Source organism: Aspergillus terreus, genomic scaffold, assembly GCF_000149615.1.
Source record: "Aspergillus terreus NIH2624 scaffold_9 genomic scaffold, whole genome shotgun sequence".
Taxonomy (NCBI): Eukaryota; Fungi; Ascomycota; class Eurotiomycetes; order Eurotiales; family Aspergillaceae; genus Aspergillus; species Aspergillus terreus.
In genome coordinates, this window is record NT_165932.1 from 698690 (window position 1) to 724496 (window position 25807).

Genomic DNA, 25807 nt, shown 5'->3' on the forward strand with positions numbered 1-25807 from the left:
CTATGACAAAAGAATGTTTCCCATCTCCCTATAATGTCCACGTCCATTGATCATATATTTGTCGACTGTGCATCGGCTTGCAGTCCTGGAGCGCTTACTGACAACTGTGAGGTATAGACCCCCCCAAAAGACATTCGCTTAGGTCGGTGACCAGATTATGACCGCAGGATGTCTTCTGGACTGAGACCCTTTATGCGGAGAGCGCATATTCCATGTGGATGCTGTGGTCTAAATAACAATGGAGGTTGGACGGCAACGACCTCCGTCACACAGCATGCATCCGGTACTGTCATGATTCGAGGCGTTGCTGTACCACGTGGCGGTGGCGCAACACAACCACGAAACCCTCGACCCGGACGGGATTAATTGCCGAAACCAAGGATGGTTCTCATCGAACAAAAACATGGAGTTTAGGAACTTGCCTCCTAGGTACCTGATAGCATGTGTACACGTGACCAGCATGTTGGAGATTCAACTGATGAACCCCTGGGGAGCCACACAAAGGTCATGCAAGGGAGTAGCGAGCCATGATTCTTGAGAGTCTATATATTATACAAGACCATCATGATCGTCTGAAGAAGAAATAGTTGGATCTCTTCACGACTTCACGAGCGATTGGCATTTTCGACCTAGTAGCTACCCCGGGAAAAGGGATCATGCGTTCCTGGTTTACCCGAGGGCGAAGGGACACCACACCGACTTTCTCCATAATAATATCGTTACCATCGCCGTCGCCTGCGTCGAGGGTGTCAACACATCGGGCCGTCATTGGTGGTGAGCCCTCGGATGGGACTGCAGATCAGATCCCCCTATGAGGGGGCCAAAAAGGCGCAAGAATCTCTCACATGTGAGGCGATGGCAAAACCACATTCCTCGTTCTTTTGGAATTCTCCAGTTCGGAGAACCTGCCTTTCGGGCGGATCTCCTCCGCGGTTTCGGCTGGTCACCCCAAACCGCCGTCTGCCCTTGTACGGGCGGCATTCTCGCTTGCGCAGGAAAAGGCTTGTTTTTCAGTCCGGAGTAGAGGGGTCAAGAGCGCGTGAAGGGGCGAAGTTTCTCGGATCCAGATGATCATTGGCTTTGTCTTGGTGAACTATGATCTTAGGTTATCTAGAGCACCGTCGGATCGATACCTCAGTGGTCGGGACCGACGCCAGGAACAACAAGAACTCAACATAGTTACGGAGTACTTACGGCGTACTAAGGTTGCTTGGTCATAGTCCCAGACCCCAGGTTATCGCTGAGCCAGGGAAACCTGCCGGAAAAGTTGGCTGGTTTCATCACTCCCCAAAATTGGGATGCCACCCGATGACAGCAGGCTGAGTTACCTGGCTTACCTAAGGGGAATGAGGATGATGTCAATCCAAGTGTCTCGGAGCGACCGTCTGGTTGAAGAATCGTCGTGTACCGGGTGATTGCCCTCATACGGACGGACCAACTGACTTGATCATATTATTCCCAGTACTTCGTGCTTCGTACTACTTAGTATCAATGATCTGTTTGGTGTCATTGTCCCTCTTCCATCCCCTCTCCGCTGCAGGATTATTAAACGGACGCATGCACCACAACCATGGGCAGTCGGGCCACTCCCAGCGATGGTGGCTCCATCCGACTCCATTTTCAGACAGCCCTCGACGAATGATAGGGAAATCCTTGCGGTCTGAAGCCCCAATGGCGTCACTGTAACCGCAGAGCCTATGAAGGGGATGCCCTGGGCTCTGCACACCCGCCATGCCGATCCGAAGATCTCTGACGTGGGGGGAGGAATGAGAGACGATGATGGCTGGCAGTCCGGGAAGCCATTGGCGACTGGGTTGATTCCGGGGAGGAGTTATGCTGCCCTACTGCCGGATGGTGGTCAATCGTGCCGTATGGGGGATGGGGCGATGACGGGGTGGTCCGAACCATAGGACTCATGTGATGTAGCGTGCGGACATCATGATCATGAAGAGGGAAAGAAGAGATACTACTACTCCGTATACTCCGTAGTACTATGCGGTAGAAGTACAATACTACTGAGACTACTACTACTGATGAGGCGACAGAAAGGACAGAGGCCGGGAAGCCGTGGGCAGAATGACGTAAGGGCAGCGAAAGGGAAAACCGTGCAATCCTTTTCCCGAACCACCGGCCCGTCACCTAATTCTTCACCCTCCGATTCCGTACATTGAGTGAGTGAGTGACTGGATCAGGTAGAATCAGGACGAACAATATACTACCTGTTTATATCTACTCCGTACTCTATAGTAATTGCTCTGCCCAAGAACATCGCCCATCCAATTACCAGGACCATCGCACGCTTAACATCCTGATCCACCGACCCACCCCATGCGACCAGGCCAGGTTGGAGAGCGTGAGAAAGACACAAACCAGAGACGAGGGAGACAAAGTGGGTAAGGGCACGTCGCCATCCGTGGGTGGGACGACTTTGCTGGCCCTTTATAACGTCGACGCTTCCTGTTTCTCACCCGTACGTCACTCTTCCATCTCGCCGTCTTTTCTCTTCTCTTCTCTTCTTCTGTTCTCTTGTTCTCTCCCTCTCTCTCTCTCCCTTCGATCTTTTCCTTCTATACCCCTACCCCTCCGAAGATCTATTGAAGAGCTCTTCAAGAACCACGACCTTTTTCCATTCTCCTTCTCCTCGCCCCGACGCATCATGTCCAAGACCAAGGTTCTTCTGGTTGGCGCAGGTGGTGAGACTGGCGGCTCCATCGCCAACGGTCTCCTTGAGAATCCCATCTTTGTAAGTCCCTCCTCGCCTCCTTCTGTCTCTGCTCATGATGGTCCGACCAGAGACTAACCCGCCTCGTCGCAGGAAGTTCACGCTCTCGTCCGACTGCGATCGGTCCAAAAACCCTCCATTGTCGCTCTGCAGGAACGAGGCGTCAAAATCATCCGATGCGACCTGAAAGCCCCTGAGGAGACCCTTGCGGAGGCTCTGACCGGTATCGATGTCGTCATCAGCTGCGTGGGACCGGCAGAGCAACAGGACCAGATCCCCCTCGCCAAAGCCGCCAAGAGGGCGGGAGTTCAGCGATTCGTGCCATGTGCGTTCATCACGGTCGCTCCGCCCGGTGGGATCATGTGGCTGCGAGACGAGGTAGGTTTCTCGGGCGGAATACAGTTGGGGAGGAAAAGTTGCTGACGATGCTCTCAACCCATCCAGAAAGAGACGGTCTACAACCATATCAAGCAACTGCGACTCCCCTACACCATCATCGACGTCGGTTGGTGGTACCAGCTCTCATACCCGCGTCTGGATTCCGGACGGGCCGACTATGCCATGACCTCCGCCAACAATGAAATCGTCGGCGATGGCAACACTCCGATAGCCTTGACCGATCTCCGCGACATTGGTCGCTATGTGGCTCGCATCATTGTCGACGACCGCACCCTGAACAAGATGGTCTTCGCCTATAACACCGTAACGACCCAGAACCAGATTTATGATCTGCTAGAAGAGATCAGCGAGGAGAAAATCCCTCGGAATTACGTACGTGGAATCAGTCACTTATCCCTAGCATCGCATTGGCTGACCATCGCCTTCCCGCATATGCAGATCCCAGAGGAAACCGTTTACACCCGCGTCCTTGCGGCCAGACAGTCTAGTGAAACTTACCCCTTCGACCCGGTGAAATTTATCCCCCGCTACCTGGCCGAGTACCAGTTGTCGTGGGGCATCCGTGGCGACAACACTCCGGAATACGCCCAGTACCTGGGTTACATCACCGCAAAGGATCTCTATCCCGATTTCCAACCCATCCAGTTCAGAGAGTACCTCGAAACTGTCGTCAGAGGCACGGCCAAGGGCGTCTACACCGATCGCATGGTCTCCAAGGCGTACCAGCGGAGTTTCCCTCGCAGCGAGTCGAGCGACTCGCTGTACACCCGGATATTCCCCCGAACCGAATCCAGCGACTCTCTATACATGTCTCGGTGAAATTCTTCTTACGACAGCATTTGGTTATCGGTTTTCCTTTCGACATGTCATGCGTGGGATATCTTAGACGTTGGCGTTCTGTGTGCGTGTTTCATTGATTTGCTTGAGGGAATGGGCGGACGGGGCCATGATAGAAAGGTCTGCGAAGCAAAGCTGCCATCATTTGTCTTCTACCTCTCCTCTCCATTCCTCTCTTGAGGTTTATACCCATAAATGCTTCTTCAATTCGATTTGCCTCGATGACTCAGTCGTAGTCCCCGAAAGGCAAGCACCGGGCTGCGCTTTCCTTTTACCGTTCCATGTCCATTTTCTGGAGGCCCTGATATCCTCACCGTCATGCACAAACCCGCGCCCATCGGGCTTGTTCCGGACCACTCACGCAACAGAGATGTCTCCAAGTCATCCGAATACAGATTCACCTCGGCTTCCTCCAATCCAACACCCACAACCAGCCACATCCAGCGTGTTCTCGTCTCCGAGTGAAGATATCCTGGGCTCTTACGGGGCCATCAAACGCCGCAAGCTTACTCTGATCGGTCAGTCGACAAGCGCTCCCTTTACGCTGAGTCAATCTGACCGTTCTAGCAATCGGAGGAGCCATCAGTACTGGTTTGATGATTGGAGCTGGCAATGCCCTCGCGAAGTAAGTCTCCTTTCCACAGGTGTCGTCGATATCTGCTGTTGACGTAGGACCAGAGCTGGAGTAAGACCGCAGTCACAGCGTCGCCACTCAGTACTGACCTTTCCAGCCAGCCTCCATCCTGATCACGTATACCGTTGTCGGGATTCTGGTCTACCAGGTTCTCTGTGCGCTTGGGGAAGAAGCCTCTTCCCTACCTGAGCCTTCCACCGTTGCGTGCCATGCTACTCGATGCTATGATCCCGCGCTGGGTTTCACCTTGGGATGGATGTGGGTGTCGCTTTGCTGTCCAGCTGCTATTTGGCGATGTATTAACGTCCTCATTCAGATACTGGCTCAAATACCTCGTGGTAGTCCCCAGCCAGCTGACTGCGGGCGCTCTAGTCATCACATACTGGTTAGAAGCTGGGCCAGCCAACATAGCAATCTGGATGACCGTCTTTCTGGTCTTGATCATTGCAAGCAACTATTGGACCAGCCATCTCCTAGGTCACTATGAGTTCATTTTGGCTTCCTTCAAGGTGATCATCCTGCTGGGGCTTATCATCCTATCGCTCGTCCTCGCCCTCGGAGGAGGGCCTGATCACGACAGAAAAGGCTTCAAGTACTGGAGCAATCCCGGTGCGTTTGCCGGTGATCCCACAGCGTTTGGTCGACTCCGCGCCATCTGCCGGACATTTCCCTCGGCGATGTTCGCCTATTTGGGCAGCGAACTTATCGGCATCAATATCCTCCAAACACGGAATTCACGCAAGGCGGCCGTCCACGGGATCAAGCTGACTTTTTATCGGATCTTGGCTTTCAACATCGTCGCGGTCGCGCTGCTAGGGATGCTTGTCCCCTTTGATACCGATATCTTGAATGTCCCCAGTGACGGCTCCGACCGAGTCCCGGCGTCGGCCTTTATCCTAGCGATTCAGATGGCCAATGTGCCGGTGCTCCCGCATATCTTGAACGCCTGTCTTCTACTATTCGTGCTCTCTTCGGCAAATTACGCCTTGTGCTCGGCGTCCCGCACCATCTACCGGCTTGCCGTAGACAAACACGCGCCCTCTATTCTGTCCCGCACCGATCAGAGAGGGATCCCAATCTACGCGCTAGGTCTTTGCTCTCTTCTCGCCTCCCTGGCATACCTCAGCGTGTCCACCGACTCCAAGGTTCTCTTTAACTACTTTGTCAATCTAGTGACGATGTTCGGACTGCTCACATGGATGTCCATCCTCATCATCCACGTGGCATTTGTGCGCGCCCGCCGAGTTCAGAAGATCCCAGATAAGGCACTTGTCTTCCGAGCGCCATTCGGACCCTATGGTTCATGGGTCGCTCTTGCGTTTTGTATCCTCATCGCCGTGGTCCGCACGTTCGACGTCTTCGACCAGGACGGTTATCCTGGCCGGTTCAACTATTGGGCTTTTCTCACCTCGTACCTCGGGCTACCACTGTATCTGGCACTTATCTTGGGATACAAGATTGCGACCCGGTGCAAGCACCTACGGCCCAGTGAAGTTGATCTGCAGAACATGAAGAGGGAAGACGAGGGGCGGGAGTCGATGGCGCTGGATGGTGTAGGGGAGGAACCACAGGCGCTTTCTGATCAGGAGAAGTTTCGTAAGAGTCGGTTTTGCACATGGCTTAGGGCGATCAAGGTCAAGTACTAACTTCATATGTTATTTGGCCATCGTAAGGGATCAAGTAGGTAGCCGAGCACAAGGTCACTGGGTCAACTAAATACAACAAAAATATCTAATGTTTGAAGGTATCATTCTCGTATGGACACTCTGATCTCATAGAGCAGTTTATGACACGACAGGGAGACCAAAGTACAGTCTTTTACATACCCTCCCCGCAATAATGTATGTATTATAGCAACTAGGATCAGGGTCTTCCTTCGTGCTTGGACTCAAGGCGGTTTGACTGATGACTGACAGAAGCAGACTACAGTATGTGTTCCGTCTAGGTTACTCTGTGACTTTCAAAACATACATCGCACCCTACTCGAGACTTGAGAGCATGCATGCCATGCAAATACTCCTGTCACCGGTCGGTATCCCATTGCAACACCGCTGCTAAAGTCGATATCCAACACTCCGTAAACTGCAAAAATGCCCTACCCTGGTACAAGAAAAAGAAAGGAAACCCAAGCGCTAAGAGATTGGTAGTGATTGTTTGCTCCCAGTGACGAGCTGTGCAGAGGCGCTTTTAGGGCGTTTCGCTGGTTGTCGCGGCTCTCAATAAATATATGTTTGTTGTTCTCCCCCTCCACACCATGGACTCGAAGTGGGCTGCAAGTGAACATGCACTCTGCATACCGTACATACAGACTATCCCTCGAAGTCTATCTATACTTTCAACTTCTTTCACACATGCACATCCTTACGTTTGAGACATCATTCTCACAAAACCCTCAAAGAGTCGCCCGCCCCAAGGGGCAAACAACATGATCTCGACCCCCCGCACGCCGGTCCGGAATGGGAGGGATTTGGAGCTCATAATCGACAATCTGAACCAGCAATTCTCGCTGGACATTCCGAACCCGCGAAATGCCTCACCGTCCCATCTGCCGCGCGCCGAGGGGTCCGCGCGGTGGAGCGTGTATAAGGGCCTGAGGCTGCTTTTCTATAATCGGAATGTCGACCTAGGGAGAGTCATCAACGACTTCGACGACTGGGTGCAGTCGCGGTCGATTGCGCTGCCCCATATGCCTGGCCACGCGGGTGGCGCGCGAAGAGCGGCGTTAATGGATGACGGTCGGAATGACGTCTCCTCGTCGGAAAAGGAGGAACGGCTAGTCTATCTGAAAGATCTGTTGGACAACGAGCTGTATCTCGCGAATGGGTCTTTCAAGTTGACGGAAAGTACTCGTGCCCGCCAAGTCCAGGACGCGACAGAGCTTTCTCGCCCTCTGAAGCGGCCGTATTCGGACGAGGAGGAGGAGGATGGCTTCCATACTGCGCCTACATCCCCTGTCAAGGAGGCTTGTGTCAAGGGGCCCCCATCGCCTGCCAAGTTGACAGATAAAATGACAGGACTACTTGGGAAGCCGTCGTTATGTCAAGAGACAACCTGTGCTGAGCCTGTAAAGGCGCACTCCAAATTCGTCGAGAGGTTGATTGCCCCGAGCACCACTCGGCGCTACGAATCTGTCACGTCTGCATCAAGCCGTCCCGAGTTCAGCTTCCGATCAGACAGCACCTCATTCGACACGCGTACCAGCCGAATGGAAACATCGTTCACCTCGATGGTGACAGACCTTACCGAACCAATGGAAGATACCGATTCGTTGGACGGCGAATCCATCGCGGCCCATATGCTCAACCCGGAAGTGAATGGTATTCTTGATGGACCAAGCTTCTGCGAAGAGGTAGGAGAGGCGCGCTACTCTGTCGAGGGTGAGATCATGAATGAGCTGATGCAGCATGGACCATTCACCATTGAGCACTCCTTATCTGGCTCGGTGCGTCTACGTTACCGATACGAGCTGGAGCGGATCGGCCGTGCCTGGAATGTCCCCTTGAACCGTATGCTGGTAGGAAGCACTATCGGATTTAATAGTCGTGACGAATTCTGGACGTGGATAGAGGGCCATAACCAGCGTAATGGGAAACCGCTACCGGAGAAGCCTTCTATCAAGGCATGGGACGCCGCAGTGGAAGAGTTCAAGACGAGCAAAACCTCGGAAGTAGTTGTTCTCACGGGCGATTTGGACTGGTGCAGTCCGCCTGAACCGGGTATCTTAAAGCTGAAGCTCAATCCCCTCAAGACAGACAGGACTTGTCGGCTCCACCGGCGATTTGGATCAGACCGGTTCCTGAGTTTGACGATACCCGCCCCGACACGGCCTCCCCGTCATCTCCGACTCCCCCAAAATCCTACGTTGTTGCGCGAGAGCATTGGCATATGGCTGACTCAGGGAGTCCATCGCTGCTTGGGTCGCACGTGGAAACCTTTCTTTGTAGAAGAAGCCAAGCCGAAGAACAAGAAAAAAGCCGGGGAGCCGCGGTTTCGAGTTGACTTCTTTGCCATCGATGGGATTGATTTCGACCACCGTAGTCCACGTCCGCCGCTTGTCGCACCGCCCTGTCAAGCAAGCGACAAACATACAGAGATGAGCCTCGAGGCGCTTATTGAATGGCATTTGTGTCTGGATGATAATATGGGACAGTCAAACTGCAAGCTGTTCCAGAGAACATCACTAGGCTTGTCTAAAACATTCGAAACGGTTAAGTTGACTCCGAACCAGATAATCCATCTCAAAGACGAGCCGGGACGTCCGGTGATGAATGACGGTTGCGCACTTATGTCGCGTGGGTTGGCGAAGAAAATCTGTGTTATCCTGGGAATCACCGGGAGTATTCCTAGTGCCTTCCAAGGACGGATTGCCGGGGCCAAAGGGCTCTGGATGGTTGACAAGCATGATTCTGACGTCTCCGAGGAGGATATTTGGCTGCAAATCTCGGATTCACAACTGAAGATCAAACCACATCCCGCCGAGTGGAAAACGCTCATCGACCCGGAGAAACTGACTTTTGAAGTGGTCAAATGGTCGAAGCCACTTCATCCTGTGAGTCTGAATATCCAGCTTTTGGCCATTTTGGAGCGTGGAGGCCCAGTCCGAGAGCGGATCGCCGAGCTCACTCGTGCCGGAATGCAGTCCATATGGAAGGACTTTGCCGAGGTACTCGAACGAAACTGCCCTATTCTTTGTCGCAGTCTTATACAGAAGACCAAGCCACCGGGCGAGCAAGACCGGCGGATGGAAGACTGGGCGGCCAGTAACTCTGAATGCGTAATCCGGCTTTGTGAGGCCGGTTTTAAACCCCGGAGTTTTCGATACCTGCGTCACCGGCTCAGGAATTGCCTTCGCGAGTTGTTGGAGCGATACGAGAATGAATTGCACATTGAGGTCCCCTTGTCTACCTATGCTTTCTGTATTGCCGACCCGTACGGCGTGCTGAAACCGGATGAGGTTCACTTCGGATTCTCGAGCAATTGGCGCGATCCGCAGGGTCAATTCGAGGACAATTTACTGGACGGGATGGATGTCCTGGTGGCTCGAGTGCCCGCGCACTTCCCATCGGACATTCAACGGGTACGAGCGGTATGGAAACCAGAGCTACGCCATTTCAAGGACGTGATCGTGTTCCCCACTACGGGTGATGTGCCCCTGGCACACAAGCTCTCGGGTGGCGACTATGACGGCGATACGCCGTGGGTTTGTTGGGATCAGGAGATCGTGCAGAACTTCCAGAACTCTGATCTGCCTCGGGAGTATCCACCAGAGCATTTCGGCCTAACGAACCACTCGGTGCCAATGCGGGACATCCAGTCCGTGGATGAATTTTTGCAGAGTGCAATTACATACAACTTGACCTTGTCCAGCTTGGGTAAGTGCACCATCGAGCACGAACGGCTGGCATATGATGAGTCGATTGGCTCGCCCAATGCCATGAAGCTTGCTAGTCTTCTGAGTCATCTCGTGGATGCCCGAAAAGCTGGCACGCACCATTCGGAGCAGGCATGGCACGAGTTTCGCAAGCAAGTCAGCCCTCGGGCACGGGAATTGCCTGCTTACAAGAATCCCCAGAGGCGACCCGAACGCAAGAACATCGTGGACTACCTGCTGTTTGAAGTGGTCAAGAAGGAAAAGAGAACGGTCCTCTCACAGTGGGAAAAGGCCTACCCGCAACTGAGTAGTGATCGCGATGACGATCTCTGTCAGCCGTGGATCGAGGCACAGGAGCAGGCCAACCTGGATAAGGAGGTGGGTGGACAGCTCCATACGGTGCTGAAAGAGATCCGAAGTCAAATCGAAGACATCCATCGGCAATGGGGCGGGTGCTTCGATGGCAAATCCGATGAAACTCCAAGCTTCTCTTCCGAGGCCCAGGAGACGGCTGAGCGTGCGAGAGCGATACCGCCACCGACGGGAGATCACCCGTTGATCCATGTGTGGCAACATCAACCCGATACCTGGAAGCAACTCCTGGCATCATGTGCGTACAAGAAGTACCCGTTTTCGAAACTCGCCCTGCATGCCTATGGAGAAGCGATATGTCAGATCAAAACCAGTACGCTGCCGAACCGCATGGTGACGCATGACATCTTAGCGACTTATCGGGTGAACCCGAAGGCGGTTTCCCGGCTGACTGCTACTGACGGTGCGGCGGAGGAGAGTGAAGCGGAAAGCGAGTATGAAGGGCAGGAAGAGATCGAAGCGGTATTATGGTATGGATCGCAGGGGACGGGGGTGAAAGGAGGGTATCTCGACCCGAACGATCGGTGGAGTGTTGAGTAACACATGTGCGACCACATGTCTGAACATATGATAGAAGGATCGAAGCATCTGAGAGAGTCAAATCCGGTACATTGTTTGCAGACTTTAAAGAGAAAGCGGTGAGGCGGCAAAGACACGCACCGTCACATGTCATGCGGGCCGGATTAAGTTTAGCGTCCCATGGAACGACGCTTTGCCCGATCCGGATCTCGTGATGGATTTCATCATCATCTTTTACCTCAACTATGTATGTATCTTGATGCGGTTGATGCCGCAGAGGGGTTTTCTGTAGTACCAGGTAGAACGACGCGATCAGATGGGAGGGAACTTGAGCGGTAACTGCAGCCGTGGATTGATCCATCATCTCCAATTCCCTCATCGGATCCCCCATGCGGCAGATGGCGTTACCCGAACACATGTGAAGAGCGTCTTCAAGCAATAGCAATCCTTTGTAGCATGAGGAGGGGGCGCATCCTTCGTGTTTGCTGGGCAGCATCAGCGTCAATCTGGCATTCAGCCTATATTGTGGTTAATAATCATCGTTTCAATTCCCTACTTTGTATAGTCAGTACTCCCAACTTCCCTCGACGTCTTTGCCGGTCCGCTTTCACGTGCAAAAATTACCACCGCCTCCCCCCATCGTCTTCCTTTTCTCTTCCCTCCTCTTCCTCCATCTCCCCCCAATCCATCCTTTCATTTGCCGGTCACTGGTGATCGTCGGTTCTCAGATCATAATTCCTCCACCCTACTCTCCCCTGACGGTTTCCTCTTTTCGAATTAGGTCGTCGTACTAGTCCCTTAGTCGTTACTCCCGCTCTCTGTCCTTCTTGCAGCCTGACCACTCGGCGTTCGGCGTTCTTTGTCCGGGCCAAAGCCATGGACTCTCGTCCAGGCGCCGTCTCTGCTGCCCCAACGTCCTCGTCGCTCGCTCATCATAAGAATCCTCCTGACCGAGACGCCACTCCGACAGCGTCAGTCTCCGCCTCCAATCCACCCACCGTCTCCTCCTCTTCTTCGTCGTCGTCCACTACTTCAACATCCACTACGCCAGCAACATCTCATCTTCCCCCCAGCTATCCGTCCGTACAGCATGTTGCGACCTCTATGATGGAGGTGGATAGTAATACTGCGCCGGATGAACGATCCCGTCGAGCCACCAGTGTTCTCTCTATGGACGACATTGAAGCCGCCCAGGCTTTGGAGGGCCTCCGTTCTGGTAGGCTTTTGCTTCTCGTTCTCAAGGACATTAAGAACTAACACGTCTCAGAATACGGTCAATCGCCTCGCAACTCCTCCCAACGAACCTCCACCTCCACTAGTTCCGCCGACTCCAAACCCCAACCCGAACCGCTCCTATCCCTTCTAACCTCCACCCACCCCCTCATCTCCTCCGCCATCCAGGGCTCCGTCTCCGCCTACACCAACTCCAAGTCATACTCTCCACGCTTCAAATCGGGGGCCGAGTTTATCGAACGGAACATCGGCTCCCCGGTGGCCAACACCGTCGGAACGGTTGGGCGCAAGACCGGTGTGGAAAGCGGTATTCGTTGGGCCCTGCAGCGACGCACATCCAATTCCGATGCGAAACGTTCGAAGCGCCGTAAAGTGAGTGGGGAGGCGAACCCAGCCGATATGGACCTCGAAAAGGGCGTGGAGTCGGAGATGCCGCATCGGACCCGCAGCACCTCCGACCTGTCCATGACGGAGCCCCTACCGCCTTACGACGAGTATAAATCCCCCAAGTACGAAGAAATCGGACGCGATGGCTCGTCTCGTCAGAATGCCGGATGGCAGAGTCGATTAATGATCTCTACCTCTGGGCTTGGCGTTGCGATGAGTGAGGAATCGCTCCGCAGCTTGCAATATTGTCTCACTTGGCTGCGATGGGCCAATGGACGTCTAGGAAAGGCCATCATCGCCCTGCAGCGGGCCCTACAGGAGTGGGACAATGCGAAGAAGCAGAACGGCGAGGGGGCGGGCCAGGATACCTCGTTGCTGTTCCAACGCATCCAGGCCGTCAAGGAGGACGTCCTCTCTACCTTGAAACAGGTGGTGGACGTGGTCTCCAAGTACGCGGGCGGTGCGCTACCTGAGAACGCACGCAACCTGGTCCGTCGACATCTGACGTCGCTACCTCACCGCTTCCAGGTGGCGTCGACTTCGAACCCGCCGCCCGATTCCACCGCGGCGTCATCCGATGCTACGATTGGTGCGCATCGCATCCTGGTGCTGGCGCAGGAGGGTTTGGATATGATGGCGCAGGTCAGCGGCGTCGTCAATGACACGCTCGTCAGTGCCGAACATTGGTGCGAGCGGTTGGGGAAGAAGCGACCCGAGAAGCAGAACCCGAATGAAGCCCAGCCCGGTGCGCCCAACGGGCCGAACGGGTCATTCCCGGCCGACATCAAGGAACCGATCCGGGAGCCTTCTCAAGATGTTGCCATGACTGGGACCGAGAAGGTTTAGGCCGAGGCCGCTACGATGAGTTGAGATGCTCAGCAGGTACTGAGACGGCTCGATACGCTGTCTGTCTGTTATATCTACCAACTTGATACTGTCGTTTGAGGACAGATGATGCGCCATTCTTTGATTTTCCTTGACATACACACCTCACAGATTTCTTTTTCATGCTTGTTCGTGCTATCCAGCTTTGATTCTCATGAGCATTTGATTGTTTTCTTGATATCCGCATTGTTTAACCTGGGAATGAGGTGGCGTTTCACATGGTACTACTTGACGGAACTTTCAATTCAACCTGAACTGTCTCTCGTTGCCGCTTGTTGACTCCCGATCATCTGTCTTGTCAGTGATACCGCGACGCTCTAGCGCATAATGAAAAGTTCTCTGTAACTGTCTTTCGACAAGACTTACCCCATCCCATCCCTACACTACATACTACATCGCCCACATTTCCCTCCAAGCTTCAATCCACCTCCGCCGTCGATACTCCTCCACAATCAGCGCCCACTTCACGCGCGCCTGCTCAACACGCTCCCGCCGTGCGGCCCACCCCCGTCTCCACAACGACATCTGATACAGCATGAACAGCCCAGCATCGCCCGGCCATCCCCACCTTCGCGGACGCAGACACCGAGCCTCAACCGGGTCCTCCGCCGCAATGAAAACCCTCCACTTCCACTCCCGAAACTCGTGCAGGTCGTCCGCGTTCCGGCACAGGGATAGCATCCCGCGCCGCCACAGGTAGTGCAGGTGGATGTGGTAGTCGATGCGGTAGCGGGCGAAGTCCACGCCGTGGGCTGGGTCGTGCGAAACATAGCTGGCTATTTGGGCGTGGTAGCGGGTTAGCTGGGAAGGAGTCATGAGTGAGCTGTAGCTGGCGGGGGTATGGGGGGTTGTACCAGTGGGAGGGATCGTTTCTGGGGCGACGTCGTCGTCGAAGGGGCTGAGGCTGGAGCTGAGGGGGAGAACCTCAGGGTTGTTGGTGATGGTAAAGGGTGGGTCTTGGAGAGGGTCGTAGAGGCCGTTTTGGAGGTGTTTGAGGTAGGTCGCGCGGGTGAGGTCAGTGAGGGTGCAGGTTGTGCAGGATAGGGCTTCTGTGAGGGCGTCGCTCTGGTTGTGGTTAGCTTTGCTTGCGGGTGGTTGGGTGTGTATATACGTACCTGATCTTGGGAGTGGGAGTCCATTGTGGATGTTGATGTTGATGCGCTCCATTGTGTACAGCCTCGGAGACCTACTTACTTATATATTGTTGATGTCTTTGTCTTGTCTGGTGCGGCGGTTGACAATGATCGAGGAGAGTGCCTTATGAACAAAGATCATTGTAGAAAGCCGTGTTCATTGTGGTTTGGTCATTGTATATCCAGGCCAGTAGTCTGGAGGATTCCATTTCTTCCACAACCAATGCATGTGGTCCAGTCGACTTCTATCGCAATGGCGCAATCAATCCTCGTCCCTCTCATTCCGACCCTCACCTTTGTCTTTTCTGCGCTCCTCATGTTGTATCTTTACCGCGGAAGACTCCTCCAATGCTTCTCTCGCAGCAAGACCGCGGTGTATACGGAAATTCCCTCGGACATTGAATCTGCATCAATCCCAGCGTACGTCTCATGTTCTCTTGTCTACATCTATCTCCATATGACGGCTGCTGACATATACCCCATACTCTGTATAGAATGGAGAACCCCGCATGCGTTGATCCCCCGCCAACGCCAACAACCCAAAACACCCACGCATCCTGGATCGACTCGCTAGTGGAATATGCTGTGCACCAGGTCTGGACAGGACTCGATCTGGATTCCCTGTTCGAACCGGCGCCTCCCGTCCCTCACGGGATTGCTATTAACGGAGATTCCGATAAGCGGTGTGGTTCCCCGGAACGTGCATGCACGTCTGCATGAAGGTCGAATGACAGGTCACAACTTCTGTTCGAGACGCTCGATCCGCCTGCGCCGCCAACAAATCTACCTACCTACCTCCCTACCCTGGGGACGTGGTGCGTGGCGCCACTAGTTGGTCTGCCGTCGTTCAACGTTGCAACATGTATGTCATGAATGGAGGAAGTTACGGTGAGCGAGCGGTTGAGCACGATTCGTCATTCGTCTATCGGGTGTATGTATCTATATCTGTATAGCATCGCCCGTTTATCCAATCCTCCGTCTACCTTGTATCCCATAATCAACGTCTAAACCGTCTAAGGCGCACAGTATCCACCGTCCACCACGAGATCCGCGCCCGTCGTGTAGCTGGACGCATCCGACGCCAGATACAGGTACGCGCCCTTGAGCTCCTCGGCGAGGCCCTCGCGACCCATGGGGATCTTATCGCGCCAGATGTTCTTGGTCGCCTCGGGCACGAAGTTGGAGATTTCCGTGGCGATGTAGCCGGGGGAGATGGTGTTGGCGCGCGCGAACCGCACCCACTCGACGGCGAGGGATTTGCCTGCATGGTTAGCCCGTCCTTCAGCAGCAAAGGAGGGGGATAGATCATGAAAAGGGGCGCATACAGAGATGGATGACCCCAGACTTGGCGGCGTTGTAGGCGGCCTGCATCTGGGGAAAGTTGACAATGTGACCGCTCATCGAAGCGGTCGCCACAAAGCTCCCATACGTAAAGTTGTCGAGGGGCTTGCCGGACAGATCGGTGCCCTGCTCCTTCTGGCGGCGCCAGTGGGCGGCGGCGGCCTTGGCGCAGTAGAAGGTGCCGTTGAGGTCGATGTCGACGACGCTGGAGTAGTGGGCGAGCGGGCCGTCCACCATAGGGCCCTCGGTCCAGGGGATGCCGGCGTTGGCGATGAAGACGTCCAGTCGGCCGTTGAAGTCCTTGACCGCCTGGTCGACGGCTTGTTGGACGGCTTCGGCGCTGGTGACATTGACCTTGTATGCCTTGGCTGTGGGGGAGGGGTGAGCGGATGAATCGATAATAAAGTAGAGAGGCGCCGGAGCTTACTCTGAACGCCATACTTGGAAGCGATCTCGGCCGCCCGCTCGGTACACTTGGGGTTGGAGTTATACCACATGGCGACGTTGGCTCCAGCCTCTGCCAGACCGTGAGCGACAGCCAGACCGATTCCCGCACCGGCACCAGTGACAATGGCGGTCTTCCCCTTGAGCGAGAACATGCTCATCAGGCTGGGATGAGCGGGCGGGGTGGTGTTTCCATGGACGAAATGTCCGCTCTCGTTGACGGGGTTGGCTGCCATCTTGCTTTCCAAGGTTCCGGGCGCGGGGGTAAATGGAGAATGAGAATAAGGAAAGGAAATAGACGATAGGAGATGGGGTATAAGTTAAGGGTTGGAAACGACAGAGGAATGTGCCAGCGTCTTATATAGGAGTTGCACTTGCGCCGGACCCATCAGGCCCGTCTGACTGGACTGATAGGCACCTCATGGCGGGGTTTTGCTCCATAGTCCGATCCTGGATGTTAAAGATGCTTTGTCTGGAGGGGAAGAGGAAACACGACTAGGTTCAGTCGACGCCATCGCGGATCCCCATGAAGTAAACAAAGGGCACGGATTCTTGGACTCATAAGTGGATGGATTATTAGTAGATCGAGAGAGCAGGCAGTTTGTGATGTCTCCAAATCGCCGTAGAAAAGGTCCAACTATGAGTTATGCACAATGCGGGGTCAGTATATACTTGGCATAAATCATAGGCTGACTAATTATTCAAGTATTGTTACAACATCGAACGACGTCCAAATCGACATCAACATCAACATCCTGATCCAACCCATTCCGATATACGGCAATCTTTTGAGTCGACCGAGTATGAAAAGGTGTTTGTGATAGAGTATAATTTTACGTACACACAGTTTACTAGGTGCAGTATACTCCTATTTCCTTAGCAAAAACTCACTGACCATCCCAGCCCTAATTCCTCCGCAAAGCCGGGGATCTTCAACAGCATCAACCTGCCACCCATCATCTGACGATTCTAATGACTATCATGGCATCATCCATTCCTCTGCTCGATCGGCTTTATCATCCTTCCCGGATCCTCCGGGTGACCACCCCACGGCATGACCGACGACTCCGAGCATCATGAGTCCTCCACGCCATCGTCAGCTGTATCTCCAACCTCCTATTGCTCCCACCAAGGAACCGGAACTCTTTTCCTCGCAATTTCAACTCGGGTTGCATCCTCCTCTATGTCTCCTTCTTCACATTGCTCCAAAGAGGTTATCAGTGTGGCATTCCTCGCGTAATCACCGCAATGTGCACCCACATTCCAACGCTGCCTCAAATGTCCACTTTCATAACAACAGTCTGTCGCCCTTTCTTCCTCCAAATGGCCACCCTCCCCTTTTCCCATTCCTTGCTCTTGTTTGTCGCTTGTTTCGCGCCTCCCACCTGGCATCACGATCTTTGGCTGCGGTTGTGTTTCACGTTCTTGGAGGAGGCATACCCTTCCCTTGACGGTGAACGTTGACGCCGCTCACCCAGCCTAGATAACCACATCAACAAGACAGACACCGGTAAACACCACGTTTGCATGGGTCCCACGCGTTGACCTCAACTGCATCCGGGTCGACAGGGGGAAGAAAACGTATTCCACATTCACAGTCAACGATGGTGGCGCTCAGCACCGTCGTCGCCGTGGCCGTGGTTGCCGCGGTGGTCGTCATCGTCGGAACCGTCATCGTCACCGTTGTCTATGTGAAAAAGCGCCAGGACCGACTCTCGCTGGCGGTCGTCAGCGCCGGACAGGGCTATGCCCATGGGCTACAGAACTTCCCGACAGGAACACTCACCTCGCTTACGCGCGAAGAAGGTTCCTGTCTGCGACAGCATGGACAACTTCCCTACGGCCGACATCCAAGCGAATGGGGTCTCTTGACATCGCATGAGACCCTCCCGTCGCCCATTGAATCGGAGCCGCTCTCCGAGAAACGCGCCCTCCGTCGCTCCTTTTCGTGGTCCCGGTCGAAACGGCAGCCCAAAAGACCTCGCCGAGGAAGCTCACTTACCCCATTAAAGGAGTCCAACAAGGAACTAGTGCCTCCTACAGGCGTCCGCGGTCCCAAGGAGGAGGTTTCGGTGTCGGCGGTGGAAGGCGTGCTCGAGTTGCCCACCGAGACTACTCCACGACAAACCCCCGAACGAGATGATGATACTCCCGCGGTTGATGCCACCATTCGCCCCATCTCCGCCGATGGCCAGATGTATAATAAGCGAGAGCGCTCCAGCGGTCTCTTTCCCCTATTCGAAGACAGCTTCGAGGGACATGACGAGCGTCGATCTCGAGGAGGGAGTATCACAATGCAAACCCCGGGGGCTGCGCCAGAACAGCCTGCTCCGCCTCCACCGGTGGCCTACCCTCCCAACCGCTTCCGTCTGTCTAAAAACGACTCCGCGCGCTTCTCCACACTAAGTCTCGAGACGGCCGATAGCTCCATCCTAGATGAGACCAGATACCCGTCAGGGGGGCTAGAGAGTGTCTTCGCCTCGCCTGCCCTACCGCCCTGTCCCACGTTCACGCCCTACAGCGCCAACGACGTGGGCCGCATCGAGTATGACGGGCGAAGCTTTGCGCCCCCAGCGGCCTTCCCAGCGCCGTTTACCTTCCCAGCATCCCCATCACGAGACTCTCAACGACAGGACCGGGATCGTGCGGGCTCCCCACGTCGCAGTCAGACAGCACGCAGCCCTTCGCACTCTGTTGAACGAGCCAGTCCTCCTCGTCGCAGCGAGTCATTCTCTACCAGTCACTCCCCACGACACGCCCGATACAGCACGCAGGACTCCCCCCCTATCCACGTTGCGCCGTTGAACGTGCCAAGGCGTAACTCCTCGTTGCTACGGCAGTTCAGCCAGATGCAGCGGCATTCCGTGTATTTCAGCCACCGTCGAGACGGCAGTAATGGCGACCCCTTCTACTCCGGCGGCACATTCACTCATCCGCAGGCCTCAGCCCGACGATCCAACGGCTTCCTCGTGCAGGACGGCCTATCCAAGGCGCCTCTGCCGTCGGCGCTCAAGAACGGCAGCGGTCCTCGCAAGGGCCACAGGCGGCAGAATTGCGTCCGCATCTCCATCCACCCACCCATCACCTTCGGGGGTCCGACCTTCTCGCCCATGGCCGAGGAGCCCGAGGAGCTGGAGGAGCTCGCCACGACAAACCGGGGTAGCCTCGTGCGGCGGTCCGACCTCACGCTCGTCTCGCCTTTGAACTCCAGCGTCTCGTCCGTCTCCGGGGGCCGATACAGCTACCAGGACGCCAGCCAGCAGCGTCACTCCGCCTACCACCTCCCGCCGTACGGCCAGCACCACCGCGCCGCAAGAAACAGCCGACCATCCTCGTCGTACCGCAACCCCTCGTCGCAACGTCGACACCGCCGCACGCAGTCCGCCGACGCAATGCCCACAAGTACAACCAGAGTCCCCAACAGCAACCGCAGCAGCACAAACACCAACCCGCACCATAGTACCACCACCATCAAATCCCTGCCTGACCTCCTGACCAGCCTGCCGCCAACAACGGTCGCCAGCCTGTCCAGCACGCCGTCCCCCGAGAAGAAACCGCCCGTCTGGATGGCCCCGCCGCCGCCGCTCCCAAACAACACCTACGCCAGCTCGCCCACCACCTACGAGAACGCCAGCCCCGGCAGTCCACGCCGCTCGGCCGTCAAGGGCCCGCGCAATCAGCCCGGCAAGTCGACGCCGCGGAGTAGCGTGCGCTCGATACCCCCAGACGACGGGTTCAAGGCGTCGTCTGCCCCGACAGGGGGCGCATGGGGCGCAGACGCCGGCGCCCAGAGCATGAGCCGCGTCTCGGGCATGTCCACTGACTCACTGCACCGCGCGAAATCCGTCGGAGCGTCGACGGCGCCGGGTGAACCCCGGGATCCGCACAGCGGCAGCATGCAGAGCCGGAAGATCATGCCGATCTGGGAAGACGCAAAACTGGAGCGCCATCCCACAACCAAGTCGACGGTGTCAATTGTGTCGCAGGTGGACGGGCCTGCGGAGCTCCAGGGCGATGTGCAGCAGAAGCGGACTCCGGCACGGAAATCGCGGCAGTTTACGACGCCCAAGAAGGCGATCGGGCTGGGGATTGGGGCTGCCACGCCGGGGAGTTTGTATGATGTGGATGGGTTTTTGAAGGAGTAGTTATCGTTTGTACTCTGTGCCGCTGTGTACGTTGTGTGTATAACTGTGGATGTCTATTCACTCTTTGATTCCTTTTCTTGACTGTTTCTTACCATGGCCTTTCTTTCTTTCCCTTCCTTCTCCGTTTCTTTTGTATCTGTTCTCCAGCGTATGACTTTCCTTACTGTCGCATACAGGCTATAGCTTGATATCCATGTACGCGTAATCCGACAATGAAACAAAGTGAACTGATTTTTATCCGTAAGATCATACCTAGCCTATCTATTACCACCGCGCATTCCCAATCCAACCAAACTAGAAAACAACTCAATCCGTCCTCCGCCACTTAGCTTCATCCTCCTGTCCCTCGTCAGCCTCTCCCTCGCGAGCCCGCACGGTCCCCGCCCCAGGACCAAGCGGCAGACTCGGCTCCTCCCCACCAGCAATCCAATTCCCCTCCTCATCAAAATATTCATGCATATTCTCCGCCGTGATCCACCCGGAGCTCCCATCCACCGGCGGTGGCAGTCCGCCGTCCGCACTACCCGCAGCGACAACACCAGACGCGAAGAGCGCGTCGCCGGCATCGCCGTTCTCGTCCTCATCCTCGGACATGGGGTCGGGGTGCAGGTTCGCGCAGGCAGACACGGCGGCGTAGAGCTTCTGCGTGGGGGATTCGGTTTCCTTGTCGCCGTCGGCTTCGGCGTCGGCGGGCGTCGCCTCCACGGCCGGCGCGGGCGGCGGGACGACCGTCATCGTAAGACACTCTTCCTCCTCGTCGGCTGAGCTGGGCGCGCAGGGCGTCGCGATCTGCATGTACAGCCCCTGGACCTCTGTGTCCGGGGCGTCGGGGAGGCGGAGACGCTGGATGGCGTGCAAGGAGATGGAGGGGTAGGGGATGGAGACGCCAGCAGCGAGGGTGGGGTTGTATAGGAGGAATTTACTGTTGTTTATCAATTAGTTTTGGTTGTTGATGGGGGAAGGGCGAACTGCGGGCTGGGAGGGGGGTGACGTACTCGGATGTCACCCACACGTCGACGCCGTCGACGACCACCTCGCGGGGCTCATCATCGGTGGATCCATTGGCGGTGTTCGCGGCGGTAGCTGGACGGAGCGCGCTCAGCGGCGACGCGGCCAGGTCGGTTTCGAGGATGGACAGCTTGCATTGCTTGCTGTGGTAGTGGAGCACGGCGGGACCGTCGTGGAAGGAGGCGGGCGTGCGCGCCTGGTGGTCGGCGAGGAGGACGAACGAGGAGGATTCGGGGGCTGTTCGGAGGGGTTCCATGGTGGTTGTCTGTGTGTTTGGAGAAGAGAGTGGGAGGTAGGAGGGGAGGGAGTGTCGAGAGGAGTGGATATGAGGTGTTGTTGCGGTTCCAGGGATTTTTTTCGGGAGGAGCTGCGGCGGAGCTCCCGATGCGGGGAGTCTGATAGCATATGTCATACTAAATTAGGGATTGGGATTTTGAGAGAATCTATGATCATATTTATTTGACTTAATTCTCATTTCTCGTACTAATATGGTGAACATTCTACTATCGTAACTTCGTGGTGTGGTATACAGAGCTATATAGCTCGGTGCGTGTAGTGGCGCGAGTGGACGCTCTCCGTCAATGTGTCAATGTCACAGGCCACAAGGCCCCATGTATTGACAACATCCGCGTCGTGTAGGGTATCATGTCGGGTTACTGCTTCAGGCAACCCTGTAGGTATGGATGAAAGCCGTTTCCTCCACTCGAACCTCATTTCACATCGAGTCCACCAAACGCGCGATCCAGTTCCTCCCCCTCGTCGTGCGGTTTCATCGACGGCAAACTGGACACGGCCGAATCGGCCGCAGAGCTGTCCAACAAACTGGCCGGTTCCCCCAATCCCATCCCGGAACTGGGGCTGGTGGTGGCTCGACTCGGCTGGAGGAGCTTCTCTTCGCGATCTAACCAACCCGGCGCAACCCGTCGCTTCTCCGCGAGCTCCCGTTCGGCGATGGACCGTTCCCAGTCTTGGATGGCTTGGAGGGAATCGTTGCGGGCCTTGGTGAGATGTTCCTCGAGGGACTTGCAGGACGCGAGGATCTCTTCGGGGGAGGCGGCGTGTTCGCCACTGGCGGAGACGACGTAGCGGGCTTTCACGCTGGGATTATTGGGGTCGACCGTGACGGACTGAGGAAGGGTGGAGGGGACAGATTTGTAGGTGTAGGGGAGCGTGACGGAGGTGGGGAGATTGATAAAGGGAGAGACGGTGAGAGGGACCTGGGCGAGGAGGGGATGGGGGCCTGTACAGTTAGCGGGGAGACGAGACAGGGGAGAGGGGAGACGTACGGAATGATTCATACATGGTGAAGTAGAGGAGTGAGTATGAGTGTTGTAGAGAGTATAAAGAGTAAGTGGTAGAGGTTCACTAGGCACATAAGATGCTGAGATAATCTGTAGAATCATCTGATCTGATTACCAGTTCAGGTACGATTGGGCTCTTTCAGCCGCAAACTCCATCTCGCAACTACTAGTCTACCTTACTTCCCTAGCTGTCTATCCAAGTACTGCAAGTACTTCCTTCTCGTCTGCAATTCATCGTGTGTTGGTCTCTTCTCCCAGACTAGATCGAAGGTCAACCGATCAAGTCGCTGTCCCTGATCGAACCGAGATCCCACGCGACCCCACGTTATCTTCGTTTCTCCGTCGCTGCACGAGAGATTCCCTGTTTTACTCTCTCCACACCAGCAGAATATTCTTCCGTCGATCTCTCGCAAAATATCCAGCCTCATAGAAGGAGAAGGAAAAGGGTGGTGACATCGCCTGTTCTCTTGTCGCTCCCGCGCTTAAACCCCACCAACAAACCATCTCCGCGCCGTCTCGTTTTCTCCTCTCGTTCTCAACGTCTCTTTCCTTCCCACCACTCCCCCTTTTCACCCCCATCCCCTTCTCCTCCTTCCCATCCCACGGTCGCCCTCTGCCACGATGGATCGGACAATAGCGCGTGCGGTCACCGATAAGAAGCCGGTCCCGGAGATCGACTTCACGTTACATACAATGGGAGGATGGCACCCAGGTGTCCACGCAGGAACGAGTAATCAAAGGTACGAGTGGCGTCGAGCGACATTCCCGTCGAAAAATTCTGTCTGACTGACCACGACGCAGAGGTGCAAGCGCCGGCGTTGAACACCCCGTCGGATGATCAGTTCTGGTCCCCTGAAGACCCCTCCAAACCGAACCTCCAGTTCCTCAAAAACCACTTCTATCGCGAAGGCCGCCTGACCGAAGACCAAGCACTATGGATTATACATGCCGGTACCCAGATCCTCAAGTCTGAACCCAATTTGCTGGAGATGGATGCTCCCATCACCGTTTGTGGCGATGTCCACGGCCAGTATTATGACTTGATGAAGCTCTTTGAAGTGGGCGGGGATCCCGCCGAGACTCGGTATCTGTTTCTGGGCGATTACGTGGATCGCGGTTACTTTAGCATTGAGGTATGGCGCACACCCACGGGACAGCAGCGTTGCGGAATCTGACTCTCCCAGTGCGTGCTCTATCTCTGGTCCCTGAAGATCTGGTACCCGAACACTCTCTGGCTGCTGCGGGGCAACCATGAATGCCGACATCTCACGGATTACTTCACCTTCAAGCTGGAATGCAAGCACAAATATAGCGAGCGCATCTACGAGGCCTGCATCGAGTCGTTCTGCTCGTTGCCGTTGGCGGCGGTCATGAACAAACAGTTCCTGTGCATCCACGGTGGTCTCAGCCCCGAACTGCACACCCTGGAGGATATCAAGGCGGTAGGTAGTTCCATAGACAGTTGGAGTATCGCACGCACGATGGCTGACAGGCAAATAGATCGATCGCTTCCGGGAACCTCCGACGCACGGTCTCATGTGTGACATTCTGTGGGCCGATCCGCTGGAGGAGTTTGGACAGGAGAAAACCGGCGACTACTTTGTCCACAACAGCGTTCGAGGCTGCTCGTATTTCTTTTCCTACCCGGCGGCCTGCGCGTTCTTGGAGAAGAACAACTTGCTCTCCATCATTCGTGCCCACGAGGCGCAGGATGCGGGATACCGCATGTACCGCAAGACGAGAACGACTGGATTCCCCAGTGTGATGACTATCTTCAGTGCACCCAACTATCTCGACGTGTACAACAACAAGGCGGCCGTGCTGAAATACGAAAACAATGTCATGAACATTCGCCAATTCAACTGCACTCCCCACCCCTACTGGCTGCCGAATTTCATGGATGTGTTCACCTGGTCTCTCCCCTTCGTTGGTGAGAAGATCACTGATATGCTCATCTCCATCCTCAACACCTGCTCCAAGGAAGAGCTCGAAGAAGAGACCCCCACCTCGGTGTCTCCCCCGGGCCCGTCTCCCACGACGCCCATGGACGTTGAGAGCACTGAATTCAAGCGTCGTGCCATCAAGAACAAGATCCTTGCCATTGGCCGTATCTCGCGTGTGTTCCAGGTCCTGCGTGAAGAGTCGGAACGTGTCACCGAACTCAAGACCGCCGCCGGAGGTCGCCTGCCGGCAGGTACCCTGATGCTGGGCGCCGAGGGCATCAAGCAGGCCATCACGAACTTTGAAGATGCACGCAAGGTCGATCTGCAGAATGAGCGTCTGCCGCCCAGCCAAGAGGAGGTCTACCGTCGGAGCGAGGAAGAAAGACAGGCTGCTTTGGAACGTGCCCAGCGGGAGGCTGAGAACGATACTGGGTTGGCTACCGTGGCTCGGCGCATTAGCATGTAAGCGTCGGTCCCCAGATTGTAGGGGCGCTGCTAACAAAGGACAGGTCGGCGGGCTCGGGTAAATCTCGTCGACAGCGGGATGCCACCCGTGAAGCTCGGGAGGCATAACTGATGCAGCAATCCAGCGATACACGGATTGAGCCGGCGATTTCCTCAGGCGGGCTGTCGGGAGGGAAGCGCCGTCACTGTATTGAATAACGGAGATGCAATCCGGGAGGCTTACTGTAATTCCTGCACAGAATGTGAGACGTCCGCGACGTCTTACTGTCTACATGAGTTGATGAATTGATACACCATGATTATCCAGCGTTACTCCGTACATCTCTGTAGTTTGTATACATGTACCTACGCGGAGACTTATCCAGGACGCCGCCGCTTTGGTGGACACCACCCCCTGGCTCTAGTGCCTACTCAGTAAGTAGTCCCCGTCATGCATTCTCCCTCCTCATTAATGATTAACAGTGTCTCCTGATCGACGCAGTAAGCCTATTCCCCGCGAGACCAAGCCACCAGGTGCATCGATGCAGGCCAGACTACAACAGCAGACCGGGGGCGATGTCAGGTGTGTATATACAGGCAAGGGGTTTGGTATAGCTCTCCCAGCGCCCTTCCAATCTTCAGTAACCACGTACTACATCCTGTCAGCGTCTCCTCACAGGCCGTCAGCA

At 55.4% G+C, this 25807-nt stretch overlaps 11 protein-coding genes across 11 annotated transcripts; 7 read left to right on the plus strand and 4 right to left on the minus strand.

The window, feature by feature from the left end:
- Nucleotides 1-2656: 2656 nt before the first annotated feature.
- Nucleotides 2657-3940, plus strand: ATEG_06505 (aromatic alcohol reductase; the record flags this gene model as incomplete). The annotated part of the gene is made up of 3 exons (XM_001215683.1): nt 2657-2743; nt 2816-3100; nt 3167-3940. 3 exons carry the CDS (start codon nt 2657-2659, stop codon nt 3938-3940), a joined length of 1146 nt encoding a protein of 381 aa, XP_001215683.1.
- A 630-nt stretch (nt 3941-4570) lies between these two features.
- On the plus strand, nt 4571-6238 carry ATEG_06506 (putative amino acid permease; the record flags this gene model as incomplete). Its single annotated transcript, XM_001215684.1, has 3 exons — nt 4571-4583; nt 4694-4850; nt 4909-6238. 3 exons carry the CDS (start codon nt 4571-4573, stop codon nt 6236-6238), a joined length of 1500 nt encoding a protein of 499 aa, XP_001215684.1.
- Nucleotides 6239-7017: 779 nt separating this feature from the next.
- On the plus strand, nt 7018-10875 carry ATEG_06507 (RNA dependent RNA polymerase; the record flags this gene model as incomplete). The annotated part of the gene is made up of 1 exon (XM_001215685.1): nt 7018-10875. The coding sequence occupies one exon, from the start codon at nt 7018-7020 to the stop codon at nt 10873-10875; it is 3858 nt and encodes a 1285-aa protein (XP_001215685.1).
- An 855-nt stretch (nt 10876-11730) lies between these two features.
- Nucleotides 11731-13320, plus strand: ATEG_06508 (putative clock controled protein (Ccg-8); the record flags this gene model as incomplete). Its single annotated transcript, XM_001215686.1, has 2 exons — nt 11731-12070; nt 12122-13320. 2 exons carry the CDS (start codon nt 11731-11733, stop codon nt 13318-13320), a joined length of 1539 nt encoding a protein of 512 aa, XP_001215686.1.
- Nucleotides 13321-13823: 503 nt separating this feature from the next.
- ATEG_06509 (uncharacterized protein) lies at nt 13824-14498 on the minus strand (the record flags this gene model as incomplete). Its single annotated transcript, XM_001215687.1, has 3 exons — nt 13824-13884; nt 13928-14424; nt 14475-14498. 3 exons carry the CDS (start codon nt 14496-14498, stop codon nt 13824-13826), a joined length of 582 nt encoding a protein of 193 aa, XP_001215687.1.
- A 247-nt stretch (nt 14499-14745) lies between these two features.
- On the plus strand, nt 14746-15212 carry ATEG_06510 (uncharacterized protein; the record flags this gene model as incomplete). The annotated part of the gene is made up of 2 exons (XM_001215688.1): nt 14746-14912; nt 14987-15212. The coding sequence occupies 2 exons, from the start codon at nt 14746-14748 to the stop codon at nt 15210-15212; spliced, it is 393 nt and encodes a 130-aa protein (XP_001215688.1).
- A 293-nt stretch (nt 15213-15505) lies between these two features.
- Nucleotides 15506-16513, minus strand: ATEG_06511 (putative carbonyl reductase; the record flags this gene model as incomplete). The annotated part of the gene is made up of 3 exons (XM_001215689.1): nt 15506-15753; nt 15818-16201; nt 16261-16513. 3 exons carry the CDS (start codon nt 16511-16513, stop codon nt 15506-15508), a joined length of 885 nt encoding a protein of 294 aa, XP_001215689.1.
- A 1368-nt stretch (nt 16514-17881) lies between these two features.
- On the plus strand, nt 17882-20422 carry ATEG_06512 (uncharacterized protein; the record flags this gene model as incomplete). Its single annotated transcript, XM_001215690.1, has 1 exon — nt 17882-20422. One exon carries the CDS (start codon nt 17882-17884, stop codon nt 20420-20422), a length of 2541 nt encoding a protein of 846 aa, XP_001215690.1.
- Nucleotides 20423-20728: 306 nt separating this feature from the next.
- On the minus strand, nt 20729-21686 carry ATEG_06513 (Voldacs domain-containing protein; the record flags this gene model as incomplete). The annotated part of the gene is made up of 2 exons (XM_001215691.1): nt 20729-21344; nt 21418-21686. 2 exons carry the CDS (start codon nt 21684-21686, stop codon nt 20729-20731), a joined length of 885 nt encoding a protein of 294 aa, XP_001215691.1.
- A 454-nt stretch (nt 21687-22140) lies between these two features.
- ATEG_06514 (uncharacterized protein) lies at nt 22141-22732 on the minus strand (the record flags this gene model as incomplete). Its single annotated transcript, XM_001215692.1, has 2 exons — nt 22141-22670; nt 22717-22732. The coding sequence occupies 2 exons, from the start codon at nt 22730-22732 to the stop codon at nt 22141-22143; spliced, it is 546 nt and encodes a 181-aa protein (XP_001215692.1).
- Nucleotides 22733-23352: 620 nt separating this feature from the next.
- Nucleotides 23353-25247, plus strand: ATEG_06515 (serine/threonine-protein phosphatase 2B catalytic subunit; the record flags this gene model as incomplete). Its single annotated transcript, XM_001215693.1, has 5 exons — nt 23353-23461; nt 23533-23864; nt 23916-24173; nt 24232-25136; nt 25184-25247. The coding sequence occupies 5 exons, from the start codon at nt 23353-23355 to the stop codon at nt 25245-25247; spliced, it is 1668 nt and encodes a 555-aa protein (XP_001215693.1).
- Nucleotides 25248-25807: the final 560 nt, after the last annotated feature.